At 46.1% G+C, this 26,449-nt stretch overlaps 1 protein-coding gene across 1 annotated transcript in view; it reads left to right on the forward strand.

Annotated features, from left to right (window-relative positions):
• Nucleotides 1–650: 650 nt before the first annotated feature.
• MARK1 (microtubule affinity regulating kinase 1) overlaps nucleotides 651–26,449 on the forward strand; it is a gene marked incomplete at its 3' end in the record, with an annotated part of 54,912 nt that continues 29,113 nt past the window's right edge. The window contains exon 1 of the mRNA XM_044273957.1: nucleotides 651–1,123. Within this exon, the coding sequence (XP_044129892.1) occupies nucleotides 1,073–1,123 (51 nt within the window). The remainder of the gene's footprint in view (nucleotides 1,124–26,449) is intronic.

Raw genomic sequence — 26,449 nt, forward strand, 5'->3', positions numbered from 1 at the left:
CCTTTGCCGTTTAGGCTGGGTTCACACCACGTTTTCCCCATCCTTTTAACCTATACAAAAAACGTATACGTTAAACGGATGCCTCGGACTGACGCCATACAGTGGCATCCATTCACCATCGAGTTCCATAATAAAAAACAAAACGAAAAGTATATATTTTTTTTACTGTGCTGCATTTTTGTATCGTTTTATTTTTTTAAGGCATACGTCCAAACGGAGGCATAAAACGTCATCTTTTTTCCGACGCCCGTTTTGGCACCCTAACCAAATACTACAAGTCCGTAATAAAGTTCTCCCTCCCCCCCACCCAGTTTCGTCACATGCCGTTTTTATATCCAAATGGCGCAAAAACTCGTCAATACGGGTCATTTACGCCGTTTCTCTCGATAAACGAGCCCCGGGGGGACGTATCGCGTCGAGTCCCGTGGTCATTACAACCCAAAATCTTCACAGACAGCCCCCCCCCCCCTTTCCCCAGGATGATGATGATGATCCCACTGGAAGTAGTTGTTCTCTTCCTGGACAGGGGAGGGAGGGGTGAGGGGGAGGAGGATGAGAGTGCAGCTTGCTGCCTGGGATTTGCTGTCCTGGAAGAGGAGGAGATCTGTCTGCAGGGCTGATTTGCTTTAGATGTGTGAGAGAAATCTCACTGTACTCCATCCTGAGCACGGCCACCCTCCTCTCTCCCCTTTTTGCATCTACAAATTGGATTATTCTTTGCTTTTTTTTATTGCATTGGATTGATTTTTTAGGTTTTTTTTTTGCATTGCACTAGGATTTATGCCTTTTTCCCACCCTGCATCGGAGCCAGTGATGCAACAGCAAGACCTCAGCTTCCTCCCAGCCTTGGATGTCACCTGCAGGGAATGAGGACACCCCAGCCTGAAGCAGGGGTGGGGACACCCCGTTTTTTGTGCTCCCCCCCAGGAAGGGATGCTGTGATTGTGGAGGAGAGCGTCGCCTGCCTTTACTGACATTTATTTTTCTATTTATTGCTCGGTGACATAACGTGTGATAGCGGGGCCTGGCGGAGGAGGAGGGGAGACTACTGAGCTCTGCGAGCCCTCTCAAGATGTCAGCCAGGACGCCATTGCCCACAGTAAACGAGCGGGACACGGAGAATGTGAGTAGCCCTGCGGGCGAGTCCACTGAGGATGGAGGGAGGGGGGGGGGGCGGTATGAGGTAGGCCATCTAGGGAATTCTTTGGGATTAAATGGATGGCGGGGGAGGAAGGGGAGGGGGCATGTATAATCGCACTGTAATCAAAAGAGGCCTATAAAAAAAAGGGCGACTGTAGGAGGGGGACTGTCCATTAACCCCCTTTATCCCGGGCGTCATTGGAATCTTCCGGTTTGGCCGCCTCAGCTTGGATGTATTATCACAATATGGTTTCCTTCCAGATTAACCCCTGGTAGACCGGAGACCATGTGCACTAGGGCTTGTGGGCTAGGGAGGTGGCCACAGGATCTGAGGTAATTTTAGCAGTAATTCGTCAGTTGTCCATAAATCAGAGCATCAATCACAGACACAGTTATAGTTAGCGGCAAATAAAAATGATCCCCACTGTGGTGACAACTGTTGTGGACGATACGGCGGCGAATAAGCATGGGCTCTGAGACCGATAATAATGGCCTAAAAATCGCTCTGGTATCGAAAACGGTGATCATTAGCGCGAAATCAATCGGCGGTCTGTTGAGTAATTCTGCCGACAGGACGAGTGTCTGTGTTGACAGGATAATTTCCAACCGACCATCTTCAGACAGCCTGAAATAAGAGGGAAACCTCAACGGACGGCCTCTAAGTGTTTCAGTATGGCTACCAGTAGAGCATAGAGTTTCCCCATACACCAATTATTTTATTACATTGTTTTGGGGGTAATACAATAATCAGTGCGTTTATACGTTATCGAACGTCCGCTGTGGAGGAAAAACGTACTGGGACATATGGCCTGAAGAAAACGCTCACTATGAAGGAAAGAATGTATGAGGAGGCACGATCTGAAGAGGAAACGTATCAGAATGCTTGTTCAGGAAACTTGTTCCGATGGGAGCGCTCATCGGGACGCTAAACTCTGATGGGAGCGCTCATCGGGACGCTAAACTCTGATGGGAGCGCTCATCGGGACCCTCGTTCTGACGGGGGCGCTCATCGGGACGCTCGTTCTGACGGGGGAGCGCTCATCGGGACGCTCGTTCTGACGGGGGAGCGCTCATCGGGACGCTCGTTCTGACGGGGGATCGCTCATCGGGACGCTCGTTCTGACGGGGGATCGCTCATCGGGACGCTCGTTCTGACGGGGGATCGCTCATCGGGACGCTCGTTCTGACGGGGGATCGCTCATCGGGACGCTCGTTCTGACGGGGGATCGCTCATCGGGACGCTCGTTCTGACGGGGGATCGCTCATCGGGACGCTCGTTCTGACGGGGGAGCGCTCATCGGGACGCTCGTTCTGACGGGGGAGCGCTCATCGGGACGCTCGTTCTGACGGGGGAGCGCTCATCGGGACGCTCGTTCTGACGGGGGGAGCGCTCATCGGGACGCTCGTTCTGACGGGGACACTTTGTTCTGACGGGGGGGGGGGGGCGCTTATCTGGATGCTCGTTCTAAGCGGGGCGCCCATCGGGACACTCGTTCTGACACTGGTGCTTATCAGAAGGCTCGTTCTAACAGGGGTGCTCATTGGTAGGCTAGTTCTGTCGGGGTCCTCCTCGGGACGCTCGTTCTGACGGGAGCCCTTATAGGGACGCTCGTTCTGATGGGAACGCTTATCGGGACACTCACTATCAAGAAAACAAATATAGAAGTGCTTGTTCTGAAGAGAACACATATCGAAACTCATTGAATCTGAAAGGAACACATATCAAAATGCTTATTCATAAGTAACACATATTGGAACCCTCGTTCTCAAAGGAACATATTAGAGTAAGACCACGGTCACATTTACGTTTGACGTTCGTGGAAAATCCATCCGTGTTTCATCTGTAAATATGTACATGAAGAATTAGTGTTTGGTCCCCATGCCTTATTTTTGTCCATGATTACGGATCCCTTACCCACATTTTAGTCTGTGGATCAGTGAAAACCACAGACACAAATGCCATCTGTGTTTGGTCCATGATTTTCACAGGTTGTTGCTAGGAGATGCCTGGAAATTAATTTTCAGACTAGCAATATCTGTGGGATCCGAATGACAAACAAAACACAAAATCGGACACACAGACCTAAAACGGATTCTTCACGGACATTGTCATAGAAAAACCACTGACCATCTAGTCACAGATGTCATCAGACGTGTGAAAGAGGCCTAATCGATATGTGGAGAACTTACAGGAACACTTGTTCTGAAGGCAACGCGCATTGAAACTTTAAGCAGTAGGGAATCTTGCCACACTTGTTCTGAAGAGAACACTTAATGGAATGCACGTTCTGAGGTGAACCCCTGTCGGAACTTATTGGATCTAGAGGGAAATCTTCATAGTCATAGTGCTTTTTTTATAGTTAAGGGTAGGTTCACACTGAACTTTCTGGAGAAGGTTTTAAGTCAGATATTCCTGCAGGTTTTTCAGCCAAAGTCAGAAGTGGATCCAGCAGGAAAAAAAGACCTTTCTTTAAATTTCCAATTTCAAATACATTTCTGGTTTTGGAAGACCTGCAGGAAAATCTGCCTCAAAACCCCCAGCAGAAAACTTCATGTGAACCTACTCTTATTGGAACTTTTAGGAACACTTGTTCTAGAGGAAAGCATGTAAGAAATGTATGGGAATGCTTGAGTTGAAGGAAATGCTTATGGAATGCATCTCGAAGCAGTCGTTCTCAAGCGAGCGCATATCGGAATGGTCTTTCTCGAAGGAATGTATATTGGAACAGTCGATATGAACAGAACACTTACTGTAATTTTTGAGCTGGAAAAAAATAATTCCTTATTGGAAAGCTTGTTCTGAAGGCAAAATGTGTTTGTATGCCTGTTCTGGAAGATGTATCGGAACGTTTGTTCTGGAGGAAAGGCAAATTGGAACGCACCTTCTGAAAGAAAGATGTATCAGAATGCTCCTTCTGAAGGACAGATATAGCGGAGCATTTTTTCTGGGAAGGAGGACGTATCGTAATGCTTGTTTTGAAGGGAAAGAGGATGTGTCGGAACGCTAGTTCTGAAGGGAGGGGGGACGTATCGAAACGCTAGTTCTAAAGGCAGGGAGGACATATTGGACCGCTAGTTCTGAAGGGAGGGGGGACATATCGGAACGCTAGTTCTGAAGGGAGAAGGGACATATCGGAACGCTAGTTCTGAAGGCAGGGAGGACGTATCAGAACGCTAGTTCTGAAGGCAGGGAGGACGTATCGGAACGCTAGTTCTGAAGGTAGGGAGGATGTATCGGAACGCTAGTTCTGAAGGTAGGGAGGATGTATCGGAACGCTAGTTCTGAAGGTAGGGAGGATGTATCGGAACGCTAGTTCTGAAGGTAGGGAGGATGTATCGGAACGCTAGTTCTGAAGGTAGGGAGGATGTATCGGAACGCTAGTTCTGAAGGTAGGGAGGATGTATCGGAACGCTAGTTCTGAAGGCAGGAAGGACGTATCGGAACGCTCGTTTTGAAGGGAACAATTGATACACTCAGTCTGAATGGGATACATTTTTAAACACTAATCCAATTGAGGTACAAAAACCTAGGGGGTGATAATATTATTATTAATAATAATATTAATAATAATAATATGTTACTAACCCCTGCTGGCAGTGCAACCATCAAAGTTATGTAGAGGAGCCGGCCTTTACATAACTGCACCACATCGGCCACCGGTCTACACCTACGTCAGCTGCCTAGCAGATTTAGAACATTTTCTGCGCCTAAAACAGGCGTAGAAAATTATAAATGAGGCGGGCCTTCCTTGCCCCCTTTTTTAGACCTGGCGTGAGCGGGGAAAAGTCGCAGATTGAGGCACAAAAAACCTTTATATCAGTTAGTAAATGAAAGTGTTTATGGCCAGCACAACTAGTTGCAGGTGCAACCCATTCATATTGCTAATATCCAGGCAGCATGACGTGATGGCGAAGTCATGGATGGCGGTGGTGAATGTACCATCATCTTTAAGAATTCTTGAGGTCGTGGTGTTTTGGTGCTACATTGCAGGGTTAACCTTTTCCATGATTAAACTATTGCCATCCATATTGACTCTTCATTAACCCGTGTAGTGCGGGCAAATGGGCGAGTTAGTTTAGACTCCCTCCGAGGTGACACTCTGCAGCTGATTACCAGCGATACTAGTCTGCACGGATCTCTTTAATTAACCCTTGCGGATGGGTTACTCTGCAGTGTGTCTGTTTGACTGGATAATGGAGAATTATGCAATTTGGTGAACACACCCATGCCCGTTATAGGAGGAAAAGAGTATGTGTGTTGTTGCATAGATAATCTAATAATTATCTGCAGAATTGCACAGATTTCCACCGCAGGATCTCTTTGTTGCTGTTGTGAAGGATGTGTGTGCTGGGCTAGTGTTGATTGAGGTGGTCCGGCCATGGCGCAGTTGTTTTGCGCTGTACAGTATTGCATCAGGGGGATACATCATTTGCAGCCTGTAGAATTGCATCATGAACGTTATTACGAGGGACAGTACCGGTGCCCTGCAGCATCCTCCTTTGTATTTCTCTAGGCGGCTGAAGTTGAAATACGAAGCAGAAGACATGTAGAGAGGGCCTTTTGCAGATTTTTAGATAGTCCCTCTTTGTTCGTACATCTTGAGGAAATTACATCACTCCGTTGGCCTCCTGCAGTCCGCTTATCTCTCAAATTCCTGAATGCATTTCGCCCATCAAGTACCTGTGAGACGATTTATCCTCATTCTTCTGCTTTTTATGTCGACTGATGTAAGAGGGGGGTGGTATGGAGTGTACTTTTGTGGCTCAAAGTGAAAATTATGGGATTTAGTGTCGATAGGGATTTGACAGGAATCCTCAAATTACACTGTTTGGTCTGTTTGGGGGTCGTGTTTTATGATTGCAGTGCTGGCGAGGCTCCTTGGGTTTTCATCTGGTGTTCTGTGACCGCCCTGACATTTCCATAGATCGTCGTGCCCTATATATAGGATTTCAGCGATGATGCAGTTTATGGTTTTTTTTAGCCTCCAGGCGCCTTGAACGAGTAACCTGTGGAGGTTTCGTCTGATAAAAACTGGAAGCATCTGTGTGTTCTTTCAGTATATTGGGAGATCACAATGGTGAAGGTTCTTGAGGTGGGATCCATTGTCGAATGTGTCACACGTGTAGGTTTCCTTAGGCCGTGACAGGATGGTCAGTGGTTCATCCGTGAAGAATCAGTCTGTATTTTGCCATGTATATTCCTCGTATACTGCTAGACTGAAAATTTATTTCCTGAGCACATCCTAGCAAAGATCCATGAAAATCACGGGCCAAACTTGGAAGGTGTCAGTGTTATGTCCTTGGACTTCATGGACCCATAGGCCATAATTTGCTTGATGGATCCATAATCACAGACAAAAACCGGGCATGCTTCAGTAAAATACCACTGATGTGTGAATGCACACAATAAAGGTAAATATATTGATGACTTATCCTCAGGATTATCACATCGGCGGGGGTCCGAGTCAGCTATTTCAGGGGGCCACCGCGCCCACTGGAGCTCTGGTGAGCGCTGCTGGCTCCTGGCACTGCTTGGTATTGCAGGTCAGCCCCATTCCCTTCAATGGGGCTGAGCTGCAACTAGGTCATGTGACCGATGTACGGTGATGTCACATGGCCTAGGAAGAGGCAGCAGTGCTCACAGAGCACCAGCCTCTTCTAAAAACTGATCGGCGAGGGTCCCTGGTATCGGACCCCGCCAATATGATATTGACATGACCTATACTGAGGATAGGTCATCAATAGAAATGAACAGATAACCCCTTTAAAGTCACTGGATACGTGAGTGGTCCATGGAGACCACGGCTAGCACACGTCCATGTTTCACTGGCGTGTGAGAGGCCTTATATGAGGGTTTTGACTGCTATAATGATTAGACAATTGGACTTGGTTAATTGCTATACCAATATCTTCCTGCAGTATGGAGCTGTACATCCTCTGCGTGCCGCCCCACAGGTTCAGTGGGGTGCCGTATGTAGTTCTACATAGAATACCCTGTACGTGCGGCAGCCAGTGGGGCATGACTCGTGTATGATTTGAGGCATACAGTTCACGGTAGAGGACTAGTTTAATATTGCCGTGTGCATAGCCTCTTTGGGTTTTCTGAGTAAGAGCACTTGTATTAAAGGGGGTGTCCCTCGAGATATAATTTTTTGAAAATACAGAGCAGAATGGGTTAAAAAATTTATAAAAGAAGCATTACTTACCTCACCAATACTCTGCTACCATTCCGACACTTATCAAGTCCCCACTGGTCTCTGCTTTCTGGTCTTGGCAGTAGATGTGGTGGCCTGTCCTCACCAGTGATCGGCTGAATCGGCATCTCCTGCTATTTTCTGTGACCTGGTAAAAGTCTGTCCGGTCCGGCCCGGTCAGTAATGCATCTTCTATTTTTAACCCATTCTACTCCTTAAAAAAAAAAGTTATCCAGCCAGACAGCCTCTTCAAAGAGTTTACTAGGCATCTGATTGACCTTTCCTCCTCTCTTGTTTTACCGCCATAGTGTTTACTGGACATGTGCATGGTAGTATTAAATTCAGAGATTTTACTCCGTGTTTTGTCATCAAGGGGATTCTTGGACCCGATAAAGGTGACCTTCATAACTTATACATTGAACTGCTTTAGGATCTGTAATGGCAACTGTATTGTTTGCCACCTAGGCTTCCTTAAAATGACTCAAGAGGGTTACTCAATGATGATTTTTAATCTTAGGTAGAGAGACCTTTCCTTGATTTTATTTTATGCACCGTCTTCACTATTTCTGTATTTGACACTCGGGAACACTTCTCCGGTGCCTATGTAAACAGGATTCGGACATTTCGGTCTCTTTGACTTTGGATTACAGAAGGTTTTTTGAAGGATCTCTTCACATTGATAGAGACACACAGTCTATGGATTGGACCGTGTCCCACATGCCAGGCTTACCACTTGTGGATTTTGGTATGACATGCATTAATGACACTGGAGACCGGTGTCAGGGTTCTTGCACCTAACACCTTTAAAGGGTAACAAGAGGCCGAGAGAGTGTCCTTCATGTTGATTGATCTGGCACAGCTGAGGACACTATTTTACATAACCAGGAGCCGTGCCACTTAAAGAGTTTGTCTACTTTAGAAATCTTTTTATTTTTTTTGTAAAACTGTATATTGAATTCTAAGTTAGGGCTCATGTACACAAACGTATTTTTTTCTGCGTCCGTTCCGTTTTTTTTTTTTGCAGCCCGTATGCGGAACCATTCAGTTCAAGCGGGCCAAAAAACCCCAGAAATGACTCCATGTGCATTCCTTGTCCGTATGTTTGCATGGCCGTTCTGTAAAAAAATAGAACATGTCCTATTACTGTCCGCATTACAGACAAGGATAGGACCGTTCTGTTAGGGGCCGGCCCTTCTGTTCCGCAAAATTCCGGTATTCATGTCTTGTGAATCGGCAAAACATCCAACGGCTACCGTACCCATGTTGAGGACCGGAAATAGCGGTCTGCAATACACGGGCATCGGCTCTGTGCTGCGGAGGTGAACCCATTGACTTGAATAGGTCCGCGATCTACAAAATACGGCAAAAGATAGGACATGTCTGTGGTTTTTACAGGTAAGGGTACTTTCACACTTGCGTTGTTGGATTCCGGCAATCTGTATGCAAACGGATACCATTTGTAGACGGATCCGGATCCGTCTCAGAAATGCATTGCAATACCGGATCCGTCTCTCCGGTTGTCATCCGGAAAAACGGATCTGGTATTTATCTTTTTCAGATTTCGCACATGCGCAGACTGCAAAACCGTTTTTCCGGAACATTTGGGGCCGGATCTGGCATTCCGGCAAGTGTTCCGGAATTTTGGACGGAGAAAATAACGCAGCATGTACAGTGACTGAACTGAAGACATTCTGATGCATCCTGAACGGATTGCTCTCCATTTAGAATGCATTAGGATAAAACTGATCAGTTTTTTTCCGGTATTGAGCCCCTAGGTCGGAACTCAATACCGGAAAAGTTAAACCAAGTGTCAAAGTACTGTAGTCTAAACGCATTTAATTAACCTGTCACTATGTGTGAATATACCCTTAGGGCTCATTCACACGACCGTGGTTTTGTTCCGCATCCGAGCCACATTCTTTGCTGCTCGGGTGCAGACCCATTCACTTCAATGGGGCCGCAAAAGATGCAGACAGCACTCCGTATGCATTTTGTGGGCCCCAATGCACGAACACCGTCCGTGGGGCAGCCGCAGCGGATAGCGGACCTATTCACTTTAATGGGTCCGCGATCCGGCCGTTCCGCAAAAAGATAGGACATGTTCTATCTTTTTGTGGAAAGGAAGTATGGGACGAAACCCCACGGAAGCACTCCGTAGTGCTTCCGTAGGGTTCCGTTCCGTGCTTCCATTCCGCACCTCCGGATTTGCGGAACCATTCAAGTGAATGGGTCCGCATCCGTGATGTGGAATGCCCACAGAACGGCACCCGTGTATTGCGGATCCGCAAATGCGGTCCGCAATACGGCAACAGGGCGCACACGTTAGTGTGCAGGAGGCCTAAAGTTTACAGCCACATGTGGTGTAAATGTTGCAGACTCATGGGTAGAAAGCTATTGCTGCAATTATCCACCTCGGATTTCATCCTTTTGGGGGTGAAATTTGCAAATCCACAGCATTTACTCATCAAATTCTGAAGCAAAATCTGTAGGTGGTTTTTGGTGCAGTTTTGGTATTTATAGGTGACATGTTAAATATCATATTTTTTTTAACCTATAAAAACTGCAACCACATAAAAAACCGTGACTGCACTTTTAGACTCTCTTAGACCGGTTTTCCACGCTCTAACGTGATGGATGCCGACTGATTCCGCTAGCTGGAGCTGCGACTGATCTTCAATGAGGATTCCCTCATAAATCATTCAAAGTTTTTCTGACAAGAGAATTTCACAAAGTTTTGCAGCCTCGTCTGTGCCCGACATAGTGAGGGATGGATCACGCAATGTCTTGTAATTGCCGAAAGGCAGGTACTAATTATTAAACTGGATCGCTGCCCAGAGCGCGGGCTTCCTCCAGGAGCGGCTCACCTGACTGGTATTATTACCTGTCTGGGTAGTGGATGACATATGGCAGCACTTACTGGTCTCTGAATATTTTCTTGTATCTTGGGGTCATAACGGTGCTAAGGGCGAGGCCACAGGTAGTAGCTGTGTTGCGGTCAAAAACCATAACCACATACAGTGCCGGCATATTTTTGGGGAATTTGTTTGCAGTTTGTACTAAAATGTTGCATTTTGCAGCAAAACAAAAAATGACAAAGTGGAAACGCATTATTATTTTTATTTTTTTCATGCATTTTTTTTTATTGTACAATTTTAATAAAAACCTGCATGCAGTTGTAATTATTTTTATTCACCGCATAACTAATTTAGAATCTAATTATTAAAGGGCTTGTATAGGATTAAAGGTTTTCTTCCAGAAACACAGCTGTCCATAGGTTATGTCTACTATTGTAGCTTAGGTATTTGGAAGTGGATGGAGCTGGGCCACCATACCCCACTCAACCTGCGGACTGGTGTGGTGCTGCACTGTTTTTGAATGAGGCAGCCATGTTTTTCTAATCCAGTACAACGCCGGCTCCTGCCCTTCAGATTTGGCCTGGCCTGGACTCCCCTTGGATGCCCGTTGAGTCATATTTGACGACTCTCCCAATACATCTTGAACGTTCCTGGAAAATTAGGAGACCTCCTGGATGAGATTCAAGCTGCTGATATTCGAAAGGTTGTACAGTTTTACAGGCTAAAATCCTCCCTGCCTGGCTATTAGAAGCATCTTGGTCGATGTTAATTCCAAAAGTTGCCAGCTTGCCTATTGGCTTCCATGTAGGTGTCGAATATTGGAGACCCACCTTGCAAAGACTGGTCCATCAGATCAAAAATTTTTACCTGTACATATTTTTACCTGTCTCCACTTGAGTATCTAGCCATGGTCAGCATTTACAAATAAACATGAAAAGTGAAATAGTCCCCAGACGGTAAAACAAGTCCTACCAATAGTCCTCTTATGCGCCAGTCAACGTTACGCTACAAGTCCTTCTGCACTCCTTCAAATTGTCTTTCACAGGGCCCAATGCAAAGTTAATATGCATATTGTCGACAGTGCATCACTTTGTGATGTAAGCATGTGACAAATATTTTTTTTTCTAGTTTGTCAGTGATCAGCAGCACCTTTACACAAGACACTTAGCGGGATTGAGCATCCATAGGGATGTTCGCTATTTCTAGCAGTCCCGTAGAGATGATTAGAGAAGGGTGACTTTTGGCCTAGTTTGCCCTATAGAAGGCTGATCTGCCCGGAGAACCCACTCATATGTAGTTTGATTGCCTTGAGAAGAATGTCCCCTCTGGAATCTACCTCTGTGGGTAGGAGGCCCTGAGGAAGTCCCTGCTAAGGAGCTACTCCGTGAATGCACGCCTCCAGTGGCACAACCGTTCCAAGTTCCAACGCATTTCATTCGAGTGTTCAGTCTGAACTCGGCAGAGGACATATGAAGAAGAATGAAAAAGAAATGCGGCTGTGCTCTACAGCATTGCTGCATATACTGTAGCAGGAATGAAAGTCCAGGAACCAGATGGCATTCGCTGGAGGAGCGCCCTGTGTTTTCTAGCACATAAGCGGCATAAAGTTATCACACCACAAAGTAATGCCATAAAAACAAAACTTAAAAAACAATGTTGGAATGCTGAGTTTTTTATGTCCTCCGCTCCCCTCCACAAATAAATAAAAGTTATACAATACATGAGATGTACCTCAGAATGGTGCCATTTAAAAATACAACTTGTCTCGCAAAAAACAAGCTCTCATAAGTCACCGGAAAAATAAAAAAATTATGACTTTTGACATTTTGAAAGATATATAAAAAAATGAAAAATAAGTTCCACTCTGAAATCCAAAATAGGCTGCATCCTTTTGAGGTTAAAGGGGTAATTCAAGACTAATAAAGATCTCTCATAGTGGCTGACCCTCGGTGGAGATCATTCTTACCTGCTGCTGGGTCACTCCCAGGCTGACCTCTCCCTGCAACACTGAAAACAACATCCGTCAAAAGGGGGACACGTGACCACTCTGGGCAATCATAGACCGCAGTGGTGACCTGCTCCCCATGACCAATTGTCACCAGTGGGGCTTGTGATTGGCTTCAGTAGTCACGTGTCCAGGGGCGGATTGGCCATAGACCATACAGGGAAATTTCCTGGTGGCCGATCTATGCCCAGGGAACCGCCTGAGCCTTCCTCACGGCCAGCCAGAGGAAGTTTTTGGGGATGTATTTTGTGATGGACTGTGGTATTTGGCTCTGTTGGGGTGGTATAATGTTGGCCTTGCCTTCCATCAATTTGGACCCGACTACAAAACCGGGCCACTTTTAGTGGTTTTTCCAGGGCCACTTTAAGTTCCCAGTTGGCCCCTGCACGTGTCCCCTGTCATCTGATTATGTTTTCAGCACTGCAGGGTGAGGGAGAGCCGCCCCGAGAGCGATAGACACCGAACCCAGCGGCAGGGACTAGGTAAGTATGATCTCCACCGCTAGTCGCCCACTTTGGGAGGTCTGTGTTAGTCTTGGATAAACCCTTTAAAGCATGCAAATGGTTAGCATCATGCTTTGGGGATACTTCTGTGCCGTGGAAGGATGAAGGATAAAACCTGCTGCAGTCTACAAGAGAACCGCGGCTCGGGAACTTGCCAACAAGACGACAACCAACTCAAGAATAAAGACCCTCAGACTTTATAGCTAGTATTTCTCTTGGTTATTTTTTAATGCACAGGCACTTAACTCAGTTCTTATGTAGCACTGACTCCTCCGTAAGAGCTAATAAGGAGATTGAAAGTTCTTCTGCAGGGAACATAAATCCCGACGCAGTGGATGACATATTAATGTATCTGTCAGAATTACTAGTCGGATGAGGGCTTTGTGGTTGTATTGTGCGCTGGGAGGTTAAGTGATGGATTTGATTGTACTTTTTTATGAAGTGTTTCTAGATGAGTGGACCTGAAGATGTCTCCTGTTGAGATCACCAGAAAATATTACATCCCGTTCACTCACATAAAATAGTTAAAATATGGAAATAAATGGGAGGATGGACTTGTTGATTCTCTCTTCTTCAGTATTGTGTGTATATTCATTTATTTCGAGCATTTTTCAATTCTATCAGTATCCAGCATTTTTTTTGTCCATTGCTTATTCACAAATTTAGGGTACTTTCACACTTGCGTCAAAGTTTTCTGGTATTGAGTTACGTCCTAGGGGCTCAATACCGGAAAAAAACTAATCAGTTTTATCCTAATGTATTCTGAATGGAAAGCAATCCGTTCAGGATGCATCAGGATGTCTTCAGTTCAGTCCTTTTACGGTATTTGGACGGAGAAAAAAAACGCAGCATGCTGCATTTTTCTCTCCAGCCAAAATTCCGTAGCACTTGCCGGAATGCAGGATCCGGCATTTTTCCATTGGAATATATTAGTGCCGGATCCGGCATAATTGCCACATTGACGGATCCGGTCTGCGCATGCGCAGACCTTTAAAAATGTAAGAAAATAAATACAGAATCAGTTTTGCCGGATGACACCGGAGAGACGGATCCGGTATTTCTATGCATTTTTCAGCCGGATCCGCATCCAAATTTGGTCCCCTGATGAACTAGTGCCTGATGGGCACAGTGAAACGCATAGGGACGCATACGATATTCATGTGGACATAGTGTTTAACATCAATCATTTCCCTTTTTTCTTTCTTTTTTAATTTGAGGTTTATTATATTAATACGTGTAATTTAATAAAGTGTAACCTTTGACTTTGACGTGACTATTGGACATTCTTTTGGGCACTCTGGTGATGGTACTCTATTCTGTGTCAGGGGCCAGATAGGGCGACCAGGAGGTTCCTGACACGGGATCGCCCCTATCGGGGTGGCTATTCTGTTCTTAGGTTGGGACTCAATAGGGAGAGGATTAGGGACATATATTAATTCCTCCTCTTCTACACAATATGGAATTTCTGTAATCATAGGAGGTGATATCCAGCTATGTTTTTTAGGATATAAATTAAAAGTTTTAGTGGTGTTTGTCTGTGACACTCAAGTGACTTCTGGCCATAATACAAGAACCAGTATAGATACTTGAGCACAGCCACTGTTTAGTGTCTTGGTGTTGGTTTGTTGGGTAAATAGACAAAGCAAATCTCACCCTAGACCTCAGCTTCCTGGATCACTGTGACAGTGATTTTTGGGAAGTTAGGACTTGGAGAGTAAAGGAGTTGTCTCATGACAGACTTTGGAGGCATATCCTCAGCATATGCCTTCAGTGTCCAGTTGATGAAAAAAAATGTTGGCTTGGGGTAGCGTTTTAGATGGGGTGCATAGTCGAACATTGAGTTTTCTAGCAGAGATGCCACTTCATTCCAGCAATCAACAGACATCACAAAGGTTGAACCCTCATGATTGTATTGTGATGGTGATATGCCACCAATGTCTGCTCTCTTGCTCTTAAAGTGGTTGGCCCACCAAAAACATAACTTAATAAAGCATTGGTCATGCAGGCATACCACTGCTACGTTCATTGTTTATTGGACTAACAGAGATAGCAGAGCATTGGACACAGCTATCTCCACCAGTCGCTCCATTCATTCAAACCAGGGGACACTCACAAATCCTGGACCTCCAACCATCATACATTTATCCCTATCATGGGGATAGGCAATACGTGCTTTTCTTGGGCCAACTCCTTGTTGGCTTACAAAACAGCCGAGCTGGCGTTCTCTATGTTCATTTCGGGGATCCGTTCTGGAGATAGATGAAATCTGGGGTTGTCGTTTTAAGGGATTTCCCACTGGAGACATTTGGCTAAACCGGTGTTTACCAACTAGTGGCTAAAGAGCCACATGGAGCCCTTGGGCCACCTGCATTTGTCTGCCCGTCTGTTGGCAGCTCCAGAAGCTATTGTGCACTAGTGGCGCTAGGAATGTCCTAGCATTACTAGAAATTGGTAGAGTCCAATCATATTATTTACAGCCATGACACAACGTCTGTCCATATGCTGCCTTAGGTCATATGGGTGTTATGGGAATCCGCTTTTATGTGCCAGAATGGAGAGAGACAATGTGTAAGAGTCCATGGCAGCAGCAGAGGAATCGTCCGGCTGTTCACCGGTTTTCCCGGCAAATCAGTCATGAGCCAGGAGCAACCCGCCTATCTGATGAGAAAACCCTTTTTAACATGAAGGTAAAAGCCACATCCCTAGGCCATTGTTACACATAATTTCTCATATTTGAAAGTGGCGTACGACCTACAAAATGTTGGGGACCACTGGGCTAAGAGCCCTTTTGCACAGGCCGATGACCAGGAATGAGGAATATTTGTGCCTCATGTAAACATGCTGGTGATTACCGAGTAACGGCTCTTCGTCGGTGATTGTATCTTGCAGCCGGCACCCAAATTCATTGTTTGTCTCAGTACATCGTGTACCAACAATGTGAAGACTGAATGGGAGACGAATGATAATATTAAAGGGGTTGGCCCCTCGGGGACATGCCATAACGTCAGATGGTGCAGGTCCAAACTCTGGGACCTAGTTATATCTCCGGCACCATATCTCTGGCCCCTCGGGGGAAATTGATGCATATCCCTAGGATATGCCATCAATGTCAGGTGCGGGTCCCACCTCTGGGACCTGGTCATATCTCCAGAACGGGTCCCTGAAGTGAATGGAGATCGAGTGCACAGCAGTCCCACAGCAGTGAATGGTAAGCGCACCGCAAAAGTGTGGTCACTGCTATGAGCAGAGACAGTGCTCCCTGTTCACTTCAGAGGTCCTGTTATGGAGATAGGTGCAGGTCCCACCTCTAGGACCCGGACCTACCTATCGATATGCCATCATTGTCCCAGATGGGCCAAGCTCTTTAACAGTCATTCATCCCCCATATAATAACGAGCGCTGACTGACTTGATCTTTCTCTAGGTGATGTCTAGAGCTCTAGAACATTCTTTTCTCTGGAGATTTCTGTGAGAACCTGATAGATCGCCATGGATTTCCTAAATTTTTCTTTCATTGCATGTAAATACAGCCTTCTTGGACTACAACCTATCATTTTTTATTCTCCCATTTCTTTCTATTGTGTAAAATATGAGTCAGGCCCGTGAGATACTCATCCAAGTCCTGACGTATAGAATGAATACACGGATCCTTTAACCCTTTCTCCCAGATGCACGCTGAAGCAATTTACTTGCATTACAAAAGCCGCCAAGCTCTTATTTGCATACTTTTAATGGAAAACTGAATTAATCGCGGGTCCCTTGTGCGTAGGAAATCCCGGCTTCTATGAAACAGAATATTGAATTCCTGAAGGGTCTTATTTAATAGTTTTCTTCAGGGTAGACTATTAATTGGATGCAGATTGTGACTTAATTGCGGGAGTATGAATTCCCCGTCTGCCCTGCCATTCAAACACTGAATTTCCACCAAAATCAAACCTTCCCGATTAGTGTGCGTTCACACATACTGAGTGACACCAGTATCGAGTGCCTTCAACTTACAGTAGTTCATTTGTAGACGTCATGTTGCCGAGAAACGCATTGCAAAACTGCAGGAGTTCGCACTGAAACGCTCTTGGATTTTGACACATATTAATCGGTCTTGTGACACAATTCTGATTCCATTCGGTACTTGTGAAAACACCTTAATTGTAGGATTTTAAATCGTCCTTTTAATGGTCGTCACCCAGCTTTCCCAGTTAAAGGGGTATTCCGGCTAGGGAAAGTTATCCCCTGTTCACGGGATAGGGGATAGCTATTAGATCTCGTGATCGGTAGGGCTCACATTGCTCACGAGAACAGAAACTCCATTTTCTTTGTAGCACCCCTGAAATACATAGCGGCTGTTTGGAAATGTGGGGCTCCACGGACTACAGGCCCCCATTCTTGTCGATAGGGGGTAACTTTCTTTAACCAAAATATCCCTTTAACTGAATGGATGCAGTTTTCTCAATTACTATTTGGGGGGTACTATCCCTCCTTGGGGAGAGAGTGCCTTAATTGCGTAAGGAGGCTTATAGGCCATACGTTGTCACAGACGTACCAAGACATACGGACGTCTCGGCGATAGTGGCAGGAGATCTGTGAGACTGGCAACACGTGGTTTGATCTGACAGGTTTTCCTTGTGGATCAATAGGCATCTGTGTTGTTTCTGGTAATGGCCACACCCCTTGCCTCCAGGTGTTGCTTATGTGGTCATTTACCTTCCTGATTTATAGTTACTTTTCCCACTATGCTGTGCGGTTTATAGCTTCTGTGCCTGTGGATTGTTTGTGGTTGGATCTCAGCTGAGTTCCTGGTGCTTCCATAGCCTCTTTGAAGTTAAGTCTTTCCTTTCCCTTTTGTATTTTGTTTGGGTTCTGTGTGTTGCATTTCCCTATTGTTTGTATTAGGCCTGAAGTAGACTCCTGTTCGTCCTTCCTTTTGGAGGAACAGGTAGTCTCGTCCCTGCCATTAGTACCAAGGTCCTATAGGGCTAGATAGGACTCTAGGTATTTCTGCGTATGAACTCGCCTACCTTTTGGGGTCTGTTCATACTGGCAGTCAGTCAGATTTTGGTTAGGGTTTTCACTAGGAGGTGTCCATCTTCCTTCCCTAGTTCTCAGGCCTGATTCCCTGTTCCCCCTTCCCTCCTATGCTCGGTGTGGTGTTTCCCTCCCACACCGAAGCGTGACATACGTGCTCCTCTAGAATTCTGTGAAGAAGGGGATGCAAATGAGCTCCTAAAAAGCTCTGCCTCTAATGCCACCAGATGTAAGGCAGCTATCCTACAAGTCAATGTTGGACCCTTTAAATAGGCCTTGAGACTAATAGATAATAAATAATCCAGCATCTCATCTGAAAGCTGTTTTGGGGTGATTGCCCCTCATCAGTGCAGAGAGTACTGCCCAACTAAGTCAGGATTCTCCTTGGGGAGAGAGTGCCTTAACTGGCATGATAGTACCCCCCCAAATCCTGACTTGGGCCTCTCACCTAGTTAAGCAGTACTCTCTGCTCTGGACTGATGAGGGGCAATCACTCCAAAACAGCTGTCTGCAGATGAGGTTCTGGCTTATTTATTATCCAAGTCTTGTCTCAAGGCCTATATAAAGGGTTGAACATTGACTTATAGGAGAGCTGCCTTACATCTGGTGGCAGATCTTGTTAAGGAGGACATTGTATGTCGCAGTGGTCAATGATGCATGTTTAACGGGAGTTACGGAATGAGAACTGGGAAAGTTGGGCCATGTCCATGCTTGCCAATTTTTAAGTCAAAGCATCCAGAAGGTAAGCGAGTGCAGCACACAAATTATGCTGCAAAATTTTTTTGGAGTGCAAAGACGCCCCCTTTCCACAGACCACATCCTCTTTTTAACAGGTCGCATCACTTTTTGTGATGGGTCACACCCCTTTGTGTGATGTGTCTGCTCCCTATTGCACTTTGGGCCCTGGAGCTGCATCTGATGACACAGCATCCCCCGCGCCACATAAAGTTAAAAGTTTATAGAGGGCTGTTTTCCTGAAGAAAACAGGCCTCCATGCCCTCTAAATTCTTCCAGATGTCCCCCCTTTTTTCTGGGTACCTCCAGAACTTCCGGGGGAGTTGGCAAATATGGCAGTGATCCCTTGAGGAGCTGAGATGATAGCCATATGGATATAAGCAAGAGAATGAAGAAATGTCAATGTAAGGACACCTTCACACGTGGCAGATGTTGTTGCAGAACATTTCCGTAACTTAACGTTTTTTTTTTCCGAGATCAGAGGATAGGTCATCAGTATCTGATCGATGGCGGTCCGACACCTGGCACCCCCGTGATCAGCGGTTTGAGACGGCGCTAGCACTAGTTCCACACCCTTTTCACAGCTTTCGGTACCCCACCGATCAGACACTGGTGACCTATCCTGAGGATAAGTCATCAGTCATCAGTATAAAGATCTAGGAAAACCCTTTCAAAATCCGTTCCGTTCATCTGAATTGGGCCCTTTTTGGCGGGGAAGCTCATGGATTTTCTGCAAGCCTCATTCAGGTGACTGATTCAGGAAAAGGGAATTTTATGCAACAAAGTCTACTTCATGTGAAGGCCCCCTTACCCTCTTGTCACTATTCCCCTTTTTTGGAAAATATTGGAGCAGTCATTAAAAGACTGTGGAGTTTACCGCGCCGAGACTGCCTGGAGGTCAGGGCTGGAAGGACCTCCGTCGTGGTTCAGTTTCCACAGGAAGAAGCAGCTGTGAGATATTTATAGAGGGGTCAGAATGTGCGCAGATGAAACGTCTGGGGGTATACAGATTGCACATGGATCTGTTCACACGTGTCAGATTTGACACAATCTGCTTCCAATCATCACATGCATGGGAATAGGATTTCCACAAGCCCTTTCACATGCTATGGAAAATTTCCACACAGATTTTTGTCTGTGCCAATCAGTTGTGGAAATAAGTAGCGTGCATGTCGGGTTAGCATGTAAAGGCGGAGGATCGGTCCCACGGAACAGCAATAGGGCGCAGATTTGCTGCACACCCTCTGCATAAATGTCAGGAACACACTGGGCCTGATTTATCATGACTCTGACAGCTCACTCCACTTTAACATATGGCTAAAGTCAGTTTTAGCCAAGTCAGATTTATGATCGGCCCTTTAAGACTGTAATAAATGTGGTTTGACGGTAGCAGTTTATCCGTCAGTAAGCAGCTTTACAAAAGTCGCACATCTTTACAAAAAAGTCGCACGTTTTTATGAAAAAGTCGCATGTTCTATTAAAAAGTCTCATAAGATAAGCATGGTCCTCACTGGAGTGAAATTGCAACTTTTTTGCGACTTTTTAAATAGTCCCAATAGTAAATCTGTCTAGAGATTCATTTACATAAGAAAACACTCCCACTTTCAGAAAACTGGCGAGCATAGTGCAGAGCAGAAAAAAGTCGCAAATTTGTGCGCAGTTTTAGCGTTTGGGACTTTTTGGGGGACTTTTTCACTCCATTATTCTGACCTGAGCTAATGATAAATCTGACCCACAGAGTATTTAATGCTGATGTGGGTACCTGCACACGGTGTGGTTTATGCGCGTATTTTCCACGTGGATTCTGACGCGTTATACAGTACAAGCAGAATGTATCAAATTAGGCAAATCTCATGCACACTTTGCTTTTAAGTTCCGTGCGGAAATTGACCTTTAGGGCTCTTTCACACTTGCGTTCTTTTCTTCCGGCATAGAGTTCCGTCGTCGGGGCTCTATGCCGGAAGAATCCTGATCAGTTTTATCCTAATGCATTCTGAATGGAGAGAAATCCGTTCAGGATGCATCAGGATGTCTTCAGTTCTGGACCGGAACGTTTTTTGGCCGGAGAAAATACCGCAGCATGCTGCGCTTTTTGCTCCGGCCAAAAATCCTGATGACTTGCCGCAAGGCCGGATCCGGAATTAATGCCCATTGAAAGGCATTAATCCGGATCTGGCCTTAAGCTAAACGTCGTTTTGGCGCATTGCCGGATCCGACGTTTAGCTTTTTCTGAATGGTTACCATGGCTGCCGGGACGCTAAAGTCCTGGCAGCCATGGTAAAGTGTAGTGGGGAGCGGGGGAGCAGCATACTTACCGTCCGTGCGGCTCCCGGGGCGCTCCAGAGTGACGTCAGGGTGCCCCAAGCGCATGGATCACGTTATCGCATGGCACGTCACCCATGCGCATGGGGCGCTCTGACGTCATTCTGGAGCGCCCCGGGAGCCGCGCGGACTGTAAGTATACCACTCACCGGCTCCCCACTACTACTATGGCAACCAGGACTTTAATAGCGTCCTGGCGGCCATAGTAACACTGAACGCATTTTGAAGACGGATCCGTCTTCAAATGCTTTCAGTTCACTTGCGTTTTTCCGGACCCGGCGTGTAATTCCAGCAAGTGGAGTACACGCCGGATCCGGACAACGCAAGTGTGAAAGAGGCCTTAGAAATCCGCAGCATGTCAATTTGTCGGTCTTTTTGTGCGGATTTCACCCTTTTCAATGTAAGGGTGAGACCTGGGGCAAAAACAGCATAAAATCTGCACCGAAAACCGCAAGTGACACATGTGTTTTTTGGTGTGAAAGCGCGCAGAAATCTACAGGAAAAACCGTGCAGAATTTATGTTTTAAAATCTGCACGTACTCTTATTCACACAACAGATTTTTAAAATCTGCTTGCAAAATTAAATTCAGAAAAGATGTTTTTCGTGTAATTTTTGACATTTTTAATGTTTTTTTTAACGAATGGGTGCTTACAAAACTGCATATGTAGCTTGTGATTTTTGCCACGCAAACGTGCAAAAAGCGTGGGAAAAAAAAGTATCTGATTGGGGGTCAACATGTTCCCGTGGATTGTGAGATGACACTTATCGCACACTACCAGCTTCTTGCTTATGCAGATGACTCCATTGGCGTCAAGGTTGGCTGGTTATGATGTATTTTGCTAGGCAAATATTTTGGTTACAACTTGCAAAAAAAATTTAAAGAGCTTGTCCAGAATTTTTACAAGTGATGGCCTATGCTCAGGATAGACCGTCAATATCCAATGGGTGGGTGGTTCGACCCATGCCCCCCTATTGTGTAGTGGATGGAGCTGGTAGTGCAGTGCTCCTCCCAGTCACTTCAATAGGAGCAGCACTGCAGTAACCAGCTCTGTCCACTAGGCAATGGACAGCACTGTGTAGTCCCAACACCTCTGCAAAACAGACGATCGGTGGGGATGAGGGGTGAGGGGCCACCACCGATCACATGTTGATGTCCTAGCCTCTGGATAGGTGATAACATATAAAAATACTAAATAACCCCTTTAAAGAATAGTTAAAAAATGAATGCAAACTACCGTACCGAATGAAACTACCGTATGTTAATATCGTATTTTTTTTTCTCTTTGAAATTGGCAGAAAAACGCTCTACACAAAAAAAAGGATAAAAGTTTTGTATTTTACAAGGGTTTACGTATGCTGAAAACCATGAGCTTCATTTATCAACACTGTCAGAGCTCAGCTTTAGTATTCCTACTCTGCTTTGGGCAAAAAAAGACAGATTTTCGTTATCCTATATGATCTTCATTGGCCCTACGAAAAATGTCCTTTTCTGTGATATTTATGGTTTCCTTTCGCCTCCTGGTCTCGGCATTCGATGTGTCTGGGCAGGTTTCTTGAGATCCTCCTCTTCCTCCCAAGTCTTATTGAGGAGATCCTTGATAAAGACCATATAAGTCTAGTTTTCCCCTGGAGGCTGCGACACGTTTCGGGGCAGGTTGCGGTATGTTGTCTGCAGGACGGGGATGAAAGGAATTTGCCTCCTTGCTCGCTCACCAGACACACAACCTGTTGTGACAGCTCCTGCTCGTTGTCGTTTGTTGGCCTCTCTCACATTTCTGGAAGATCTCAGCAGACCTTCTACGTATTCCAGCAAGGGCTGAGGTCTTGGCGGTGGTTTGTCTGCGTGTGCACATCTGAAGACCTTTACGGAGACCTGAAGGCGTCCATACAAGTCTGAAATAGCATCTTTCCCTAAAATAAAAAAGTAAACACAAGTCCTTGACGCCGTCTTTTTCTGGCGACGAATTCTGGTTCTTAAAGGTATTATGCCGCAAAAATATTCTACATTTTTCAAGCAAGGCCCTGGATTTGGATACTTTTATTTTATAACTGCATCTAATAAAAAAATGTTGTAAAGCCACCAAGTTATTCAATAGTATTTATCTGTAGAGGGCCACCTGCTGTTTCTCTTATTATTTTTCTGTCCACCTGTCACGAATTGATAGGGATAGTGCAACCCTAAGATCCACGACACCACTATCCCTACCTACTTGCATTGTCCGTCCTAACCGACTGTGCGCAACTGGACGGCAGTCCCTAGCTTACGTACCTGCAGGGGCCTACAGGGAGGGAACAAGGTGGGAGAAAACAAGAGACAAAAACAGCAAACACAGAAACTTAAGCTACCAGGCTGGGTCAGAAACCAAATAACCAACCATAAGCAACAACCAGAACAAAATGGAAGCTGAGGTCAAGAGCCCCTGCTCGTTGCCTAGGGGATGGAGCACACCGGCCGCGCTGAGGAAGCATGCACCGTCGGGTCCTCCCCACCCCCTTGTTACCAGGGGTGCTGCAAGGAGGGAGCGCACAACCGATTCCCTGTTACACCACCTCTCTGAGGTGGTCGCACATGCTCAGTTCTGTGCTTCAACTGGCACCAGCCAGATCTACTGTTAGAAGCTGTGACAGTTACAGGGAGAGTGCTGCAGCAGACAGGATTTGCCCCCTGGCAAAGGACACAACCTGAGCGGTGACAGGGAGAGAGTTGCAGGACAAAGGACACATCCTCTGAACTCTGATATGGAAAGAGCTGCAGAAGAAAGGTCACCCCCTAAACTATGATAGGGAGAGAGCTGCAGCAGAAAGGGCACACACCCTAGTGACGAGAAGAGAGCTGCAGCAGAAAGAAGACCCCCTGAGCTGTGATAGGGAGAGAGCTACAGCAGAAATGACACACTCCCTGAGCTGTGAAAGGGAGAGAGCTTCAGCAGAAAGGACAAGCCCCCTGAGCTGTGATAGGGAGAGAGATGTAGCAGAAAGGACACAACTTCTGAGCTGTGATAGAGAGAGGGCTGCAGCAGAAGGGACACCCCCTGAGCTGTGGTAAGGAGAGAACTGCAGAAGAAAAGACCTGCCCCTGAGCTGTGACAAGGAGAGAGCTGCAGCAGAAAGGACATGCCCCCTGAGCTGTGACAGGGAAAGATGTAGCAAAAAGGACATGCCCCCGAGCTGTAATATGGAGAGATCTGCAGTATAAAGGACACACCCCTTTAGCTGTGATGGGGAGAGAGCTGCAGCTGAAGGGACACCACCCTGAGCTGTGATAGGACGAGAGCTGGAGAAGGAAGGACATGATATCTGACCTGGCAGCTTGACATAAATCTAGCAGAGCAATGAATGGGGAGATCTCTGGATCCATGTGAGGTCCAGGGCTGGTTCTAGCTTTGTGAGAAAGAGATTGTCATGTGCTATATGATGTCTGATTTTTATCTTTTATATTACCCGTAGCTTAATGCCTATTAAGCTGTACACATTCTATAACCGTCATGGACTCCAGCAGGACCAGCTGACGTGTGGGGGCCATCCAGGCAGGATATAGCCGCTGAATTTCAACACGTCTAATCCCTTTGTTTTTGGGGGAGATAAACCACCGCCAGAGACGTCTTGCATTGACTTACTTCCCTGTCTCTACTGAGAACACAGGCATGCTCGGCCGAGCGTGCACATGTATGGGGGGGGGGGGCGGCAATAGTGTCGGCCAACAGCTTTGTAATATGTCTGACCAGCCTTATTCCTGCGAGCGGACGGCTCCCTGCTTCACCATTGACTCTGAGAGTGGGACATGGCTCAGCTGTACCGGGACCGCGGGAGAGCTACCGAAATCTATGTCTGTCCAGTCAGGTCCAGGACAGTTGGGTGTATATGTCTGGCTCTGATGTGTGGCACCCTATATACATTGGCCATAATGTAAAGGGCAAAGTATACCGATTGGTATAGTTTGTCTTTTTTACAGTGGCCCACTGTGTAGGAACATACAGCAGACTCCGATGCTCTTGGCCTCCCTCGGGGTGAATGAGGGCCTCTGGATAAGTTTGAAACAGAAGCATGAAACCTTGGGGTGTATTCACACATCGAGGTTGAGTTGCCATATTTGCCAGGACTTTGCACAAAATGAAATCAAAATGGCTTGAAATAAAAAGTTGTGGGACGGCCAGTGTCCATGCTGACCTCCTTCCAGTTTCGAAAGTTCCTGCAATGGACGTGTAATCAACTTGCTTTTATTTTTTTAAGCAAGTTTTGACATTGACTTAAATCCGTGCTGAGACACATACATAAACATTTCAGATATGGATTTTTTTCCATCTTGCGTTCCGTTATGCATCGATTTGATTGCTCGGAAGGACAATAACCCCTGAAGAGCCGGTGGATCAGCAGAGAAGGGGAGAGAAGGTCAGCCGTGTAACAAGACACCATAATGCAGTTCTGTCTCCAGATCTGGCAGGTGTTCAAGTAGTCGACATCCAGAGATGAGAAATTCCTATTGGGTGGACGTGCATCAAGGGGTAGTTATAAATGGAGAGCGGAACTGCTCCAAAAAATATACCGCACGTCCTAGAACAGCTCGTCACCTCCTGACCTGATGCATTTACCTGTTTTTGCTTAATTTCTAGCGAGATGTCCGGGTTAGGGAGTTGGTAGGGCCATGTGGAAGCTGTACAGGCAGACATATTGGTTTTGCAAGCACTGTGCTTCTTTATTTTCAGAACCAGATGTCTCCGGATCTCTAAGGCCTCCTGCACATGACCGCAAATTCCAAATCCGCAAAACACTGATAATAGCTGTGTTCACGCCGTATATTTTGTGGATTTCAAAGTCAGGCCTTATAATAGAAATGCCTATTCTTGACCGCAGAACGGACAAGAATAGGACATTTTCTGTGCAGGGCAGCAGGACAGACATACGGAGGCTGACAGTACACGGTGTGCTGTCCGCATCTTTTGCAGCCAATTGAAATAAATGGGTCTGCGATTGCGGACTGAATATACTGTCATGTGCATGATCCCACAAACGTATTTTTTGTCTGCATTCACTTCAATGGGGTCGCACAAAATGCGTATGTCCGTACTGTAGCATCCGCTAAAATATCGACCATGTCCTATTCTTGTCCGTATTATGGACAAAGATAGGACTGTTCCATTATGGGCCTGACACTCCGTCCATGTTTTGCAGATCCGTAATTTTCGGACTGCAAAATAGGCTACGTTCGTGTGCTTAAAGGGACACTGACAGGCCAAATCAGCATATTTAGTTATATATATGACATTACAGGTCTTATACAGTCTATTAAAAGCATCTAAGTATCCCCCCTGTCCACCTTTATAAATGCCGAAAAATAAAGTTTTATAACCTGCCTGTCTCGTCACCAATCTGCCCAAGGGGCGGCGTATAATCTCAAATTGCGCCCAGCCAGCCGCTCCCAACTGCCGTTCTGAAGCCCCGCCCAGCTCATCAATATTCACTTCGCTGGGCGGCGGCTACAACTCTCCCCAGTCAAGATCCTGCGCAGGCGCGATGTAACCCCGGCCAGGCGCAAGTGCAGAAGATTAGACGAGGACGATGCCAAGAGGATTCAATTGCCCATGCGCAGGATCTTGACTGGGGAGAGTTGTAGCCGCCGCCCAGCAAAGTGAATATTGATGAGCTGGGTGGGGCTTCAGAACGGCAGTTGGGAGC

The sequence above is a fragment of the Bufo gargarizans genome, unplaced genomic scaffold, assembly GCF_014858855.1.
Source record: "Bufo gargarizans isolate SCDJY-AF-19 unplaced genomic scaffold, ASM1485885v1 original_scaffold_1365_pilon, whole genome shotgun sequence".
Classification (NCBI taxonomy): domain Eukaryota; kingdom Metazoa; phylum Chordata; class Amphibia; order Anura; family Bufonidae; genus Bufo; species Bufo gargarizans.